At 34.8% G+C, this 6652-nt stretch overlaps 1 protein-coding gene and 1 pseudogene across 1 annotated transcript in view; one reads left to right on the plus strand and one right to left on the minus strand.

Annotated features, from left to right (window-relative positions):
- Dync2h1 (dynein cytoplasmic 2 heavy chain 1) overlaps positions 1-6652 on the minus strand; it is a 298798-nt gene that overhangs the window by 285615 nt on the left and 6531 nt on the right. Inside the window, exons 2-4 of the mRNA XM_023709480.1 lie at positions 4730-4900; positions 3979-4114; positions 1170-1288 (exon numbers count right to left, since the gene is read on the minus strand). Coding sequence (XP_023565248.1) covers positions 1170-1288; positions 3979-4114; positions 4730-4900 — 426 coding nt within the window. The remainder of the gene's footprint in view (positions 1-1169; positions 1289-3978; positions 4115-4729; positions 4901-6652) is intronic.
- LOC101587237 lies at positions 2611-3068 on the plus strand (annotated as a pseudogene).

Below are 6652 nucleotides of genomic sequence, written 5' to 3' on the forward strand. Positions count from 1 at the left end.
AAGCAATTAAACACAGGAGATAAAGGAGTAAACAACAACAGGTAAATAACATGTCAATCGTAAGTCAATACATCTCAATTCTAACCATCAATGTAAATGGACTCAATTCACCAATTAAGAGAAATAGACAGGCACGGTGGATTAGGAAACAAAATCCAACAATATGCTGTATACAAAAAAACACATTTAACCCATACATTCATAGGCTGAAAGTCAAAATGTACTCATAGGGCCAGCCAAATAGCTCCGTAGACTAAAGCACTTGCTTAGGCAGACACAAGGGCCGCGGGTTCAATCCCCAGCCTGCCATGCCCACCCTGTCCCCAGGGGTGCGCTGCAACTGCAATTGAGACTGGGTGTGTTGGTGCACACCTGTAATCCCAGCACTTGGAAGGCTGTAAACAGGAGAATCACTACAAGTCTGATCTACGCAGTGAGACCCTGTACTAAATACCAAAAAAAAAGTACTCATTTATGTATACCCTTAGCCTAACTTTCTTTAAATTCAGATTCATACACTTATTTTCCCAGTACAGGTGTCCTAAATCCACATATACATTCGTCACTATAGTTGACACTGATTAATTCACAGGTCTCATAATGCTATGGTTAACAAGAACACAATCACAGTACAAGGATTATTCTGTATTTCATCACCATTACCAAAAAAGTCATTAAAATACACTACTAAAATTTTATTGAAATAATAGTAGAAACAAGTAGAAAATTACTATATACTTGTTTCAAAAAGATTTATTTTACTTAAAATAATTAATTTATCTTTGTGGGAATACATCAAAAAATAAATACATGTTAAAGATTTCATACTAAAAAGGGTTAGCTGAGTAAAATAAATATTTCAAAAGAACATATTCTTTCTACATAGATAAATTTGTCAGTATTGTTTTTATTTTTCTCTAAACATCTGCAAAAAGAGTAATTTTATTTTTGACAATAAAAAAACTTCCTATGGATACTTTTTTTTAATATTTTGGATTTCTAAGTTTTACTCATTCTAAATACACATCCTAAGTAAACTTTGCTACAGATGAAGTATCTATTTTGTTCTAAGTCATAAAGTATGTTTCAAAATGAGAAAAACAGTGTACACCAAGTCCTAAAACACTTTTATAAGAAGTCTGATATACAACCATGTACAAATCACATACTCTTGCAATTGTTTCAAATAATTCTTTAAAGTAATTGGCTCTTTCTTTATTATTCTGTTTATTTCCACGATGACCTTGTTCTATCCAAAACTGGAACTCATCATTTGGCGTAAGAATACCTGTAAAAGTGAAAATTTAAAAACAAATTCTCAATAAAAAATGAAAGGCCAGAAAGGTACAACTTTAACTATATCTGGATACATGCATATTTCTTACACTCTTGAAGAGGTATATACAAATGACTTTTACAATAGCAAGCTACCAACAGTAAGCTCTAATTTAAATTCCCTAAAAACACTAACAGCACCAAATTTATACCTCATCATATTTGTTTTGTGTGCTGTTTCTTGTGTTGCTCTATTTTGAGACAGGGTCTTGCTATGCAGTGCAGGCTGGCCTCAAATACCTATTCCTAGCTGTACGGTCATTCTGCTCTGGCGCCTGAGTTTGCTTCTTGAACACATTTTCCTAAATCTGATTCCAACACTATTTATGCTCCTAAATTCCATCCAAGTGGAAATAATTATAATTTCATCAATATGTTTTAATTTCTAAACATAAACACATTAGTTTTAAATATTCTTATAAACTTTCAAAAAAACTAGGTATTTCTACTTGCCTAATAATATGCTAGAAATAAAGCTGCTTTTCTTTTGGAGATGAGCTTTCAGTATCTACTTTTAAAGAAAAATATAAGACTACACCCAACATTTTAAAATAATTACTTGTATGTTATGCATTTCACATTCATGTTCCTATGAATAGTAATTTCTCTATAATTATAACAAAACTACAATGACAGGTACAGAAAATCCATTTTAACATAAAAGTTTATGCCCAATCATCTTTGCAAGGTATATAATTAGTCGGTCCTTATTATTCACACACTCAATATTAGAGTAGCAAACCAATTTTAGTCACCTGATACGTACGTTCCTAGCTAAGGTCAAAGTGACCCTGCCCTTGTTTCTTTCCTGTATCTGTTTTGTTCGTACCACATTTTTTACTTTCTATTGATCTCACTATTTAAAATGACCCTCATGTGTAGTGCTAAAATGCTATCAAGTTCTTCTAAGCACAAGAAAACCAAGTTGTTCCTTAAAGAAAATCCTACATTGCAAAAGTTTCTATTACAATGCTGATGGCCATGAAGACAATGTTAATAAATCAGCAATATATATTAATGAGTCTTTGAACACAAGGTTATGCATTACCAAAACATCGACACAAGGTGACAATATATTGTGGCCAGAGGCTTGAAGGATAAACATTTGATCTCTCCTGCAAGCAACAGTTCAGCATTCACCAAGTCAGTGTTCACAGTGACTACAGAACTCAACTAATGTGAACGGTGAAAATCAGCTATACTTTCGAGTTCCACAAATTATACGTTTTTTAAAAAATACATTTTCCTGAGAGGCTGAACTCGGGGTCTGACAAGATGGCTGGGCTGCCCCGCAGGATCATCAAGGAAACCCAGCGTCTGCTGGCACAGCCGGTTCCTGGGATTAAAGCTGAACCCGACGAGAGCAACGCCCGTATTTTCACGAGGTCATTTCTAGCCCCCAGGATTCCCCTTTTGAAGGAGGGACTTTTAAACGTGAACTATTTCTGCCAGAAGAATACACAATGGCAGCATCTAAAGTACATTTCATGACCAAAATTTATCCTTCTAATGTAGATAAGCTAGGAAGAATATGTTTAGATATTCTGAAAGGTAAGTGGTCACCAGCACTGCAGATCCACACAGTTCTCCTATCAATCCAGGCTTTGTTAAGTGCTCCTAATCCGGGTGACCCATTAGCAAATGAAGCAGCGGAGCAGTGAAAGCCCAGGGAAGCCCAAGCCACAGAAACAGCTAGAGCATGGACCAGGCTCTATGCTATGAATAATATTTAAGTCGGTCCGATCATCCAGTTTGTGTCACTTCTCCTGCTCTGCCAAGACTTCTGCCTTTTTTGTTTGCATTTAATGGACATGGTCTTAGAACATTACAAAATAAAATCCCACACATTTTCAGTCCTTTGGTGATTAAATGCACATTAGCAAATCTATGTCTTGCTCCAATTCACTGCTGTAAAGCATGAGCAGAGGTTGAAGCTTCATCTGGATTGTTGTGAAGCGTTTAAAGGCAGTGGCCTCTGCTTTTATTCATTTCCCCCATCACACTTTAAGTATAAAGCACTGGGAATGAAGGTAGTTGTCAGGGTTAGCTGCGGGGATATGGGTGTTCTTTATTTTATTTTATTCTATTTTTTGAGAGGTAAGGCAATTTCAAAATTTTGTGCCCCTCCCTTTTACGGTGATCTAATTGCACTGATTATAAAGTAGCCAACCAGTTCTTTAAGATACGCTCTCTAGCCAAGTCTAACTTTATTTAGATGCTATAGATGGACAAGCTGATTGAACCAAAATGGGAACATTAACAAACACCACAGCCCTCATTAAAACTGTGATTTTGCAGTCAAGTGTAGATTTCCCCTTCAAAAAAAAGCTTGTTACCATTTTGTATGGTTTGTCTGGAAACTTCTATAAATCTTATGTTTTAGTAAAATATTTTTTGTTATTCTAAAAAAATACATTTTTCTTTTGTCTAAATCCATGCACATCTATTCATTTAAAAAAAAAAAAAAAAAGCTTATGCTTGAAGTTCCAGAAACATGGAAAGAATTCTGTGCAGAAAGACATTCCCCTACTATTGGACTAATGAAGTAATCATTTATACTTTGGTTTAAACTACAGATGATTATATCATACAGCTATTTCAATAAGTGATACATGACTAAAGACATTATATATTGTTATGTACCTCTAGTATCATCTTCCTTAAGCTTCAATTTTGATAAATTAGCATCTGATCTTCGTAGAACCACACCCAACCCAGCTTCTAGCTCACTCAGAAGATTCTGAAGTTTGGGATCAAAGTTTCTACTCCATTCCTGATCCTAAATAAAAACACACAAGAGCAACCACAGATCAGAGTGTTCCCAGTCTGAGGGGCCCTTAGGGACTCTATCTAAAGGACTAAGTCAACACATCCCTGCTTTGCTTACTGCCATCACAACCTCTACTTCATGATGCCTAAAAGGCCTCAGAACAGCGAAAACTATACAAAGATCACCTATTATAGCAATGTCAGAGCCCGTGTGAACTGCACAATATACTTTTCTCCAATTATCTGTCAATAAAGCTTACTTCAGAACGAGAAACTGAGAAATGTATGGGGCCTGTGTCAACTCCCAGAACAACAACTACTACAAAAATTCTCTGGGTGCGCCAGCCCATACCCATCACCCCAAGTACTGGGAAACCAAAATAGAAAGATCAATGAATAAGCCAGCCTGGGTAATTTAGGGAGATCCTATTTCAAAAAATAAGACAAAAGGGGCTAGGACTGTAGTTAACTGTGGAAGTCCTGGCTTCATTAACCAATAACAACAAAAATGACATTTGAATATAAAAGTAAAACACTACATTAATAGTAAACAACATGTTTATATAAAAATTTATCCAAATACTTGAATAAGTATAGATAAGTAAATATGCGGCTACTCACTCACCTTTAACAACATTGGTGCAAACACGTGCCGTACTGCTTGGTAAAGGGAATTAATAGGTGACTCTAACATTGATGAAACGAGAATGTTATTATGTAGATTCACGTCAGTAATGACTTCAGGTCGCAACTTGAAAAACACCAGCACTTTATCTTTTGTATCACCAAACTCAATCTAAAGTGATAAATGATTTTAATGTTATTTTCATAAAATTTAATACTTATAAAATGTGGCTCTAAAATGTTGTATCACTGCAATTACACTTCTCAGGAAAATATAGTTATTTTCAAAAAAATCTAGTAAAGCTAATATATCTCTGTTCTTTAAGAATATCTGGGTTTAATGATGTATCCACACCTCTATATGATTATATCATAAACCTATTTTTGAAAAGTGATTCTGGAGCATTAAATATGACATATCGTTGACACACACTGCTAACGACTGCATGCACTAAATGTCAAGGGTAGGTGCCTTGGAAACAGGGCAGAACACATCTCTACCACACAAAGAAAGTCCACAACAAAGATAGTAATTATGCTATCATGTGGAAGGGGCACTGTAAAGGATGCTTATTAAATTCTATATACATACACTATATTAATTATATAAGTTTATATATAATGTTCAAAACACCAAATGAACCTAAGTTGTCTACCTTCTAAAATTACCTTTACCTTAACCAAAAATTTTTCCATACAGTTGTAACATCAAAATTTTATTAAACTGTCACATACTTTAAAATTGTGATTGGATGAACTCAATTGGAAATCACTGATGAGATCTTGTTCAAAATAGATCAGGTCATAGTAATTAGTTCATTACGTAAAAAATATACTAGTCAAAAGAAATTTTTTTATTATGTATTATATTTTCAGTTGTTCTAATTTCTTCTTCCAGCCTACAAACTAACAACTCTATAAACTAAAAGGTATTCAAACAAGGTTACTGCTGTATAACACCTCCTAGATGAGCTTCATGCTCTTTTACCCTAAATATTTCCATTTTAATTAGTGAATTTTTGTGATAACAGTGACTACATTCAGCTTAAGGGTTTGACATACACATATCACATCCCTACTGTTCTTACTCCCCTTGTCCACCATTTCCCCAGATCCCCTTGCCATCTCTATATTGTCTACCTCCATTTTTTTAACATGGCTCTTTTAACTCACTCTTTAAAGTTATAGCCTCTTTAATAAATGGTTCTGGAAAAACTGGCTTTCCACATGCCAAAAGCTAAAACTAGACCCATAATATCTCCATGTAGTAAGTTACAGTCAAAATGGATCAAAGATTTAAACATTAAGACAGAAATACTAAATCTTCTAGAGGAAAACATATGTAAAAATCCTAAAGACATAGGGGTGGGTAGGGAGTTCGTGAACAAAAACCAAAACACACAGGAAATACATCAAAGAATCAACAACTCACATCTCATCTTTTGAAAAGTTTTTGCACTTCAAAGGAAATCTCTAATGGAGTAAAAGAAAACCCACCAACTGGGAAAAAATTATAGCTGACTATCCCTCTGAAAGAGGTCTTATATTTAGAACACATAAAGAATTCCTAAAAATTAGGCCTCCCAAATTCAAAAATGCAATCCAAAAAAATGAGCATTTCAGATGAATATACACTTTTCAGATAAAGAAATACAAATGGAAGTAAATATAAGAAAAAATGTTCAACGTCATTGGTCATTCAAGAAATGCAAATTAAAACAACAGTGAGTGTGGGAGGCACAATAACTCCAGGCCTCCAATACTATTGCAAGTGAATCTTTTTCTAAATCCTGAGAATCTGCCACATTATGACTCCATGCCATATAGTCCTTAATGGTCACCCGAGTGCCTCTGACCTATAAAATTCTCTTGGTGCGTCAGCGTCATTAGTGATGCTGACTTCCTCTTCCCCTACCTCTGCCAA

Source organism: Octodon degus, unplaced genomic scaffold (assembly GCF_000260255.1).
Source record: "Octodon degus isolate 3935 unplaced genomic scaffold, OctDeg1.0 scaffold00012, whole genome shotgun sequence".
Lineage (NCBI taxonomy): Eukaryota > Metazoa > Chordata > Mammalia > Rodentia > Octodontidae > Octodon > Octodon degus.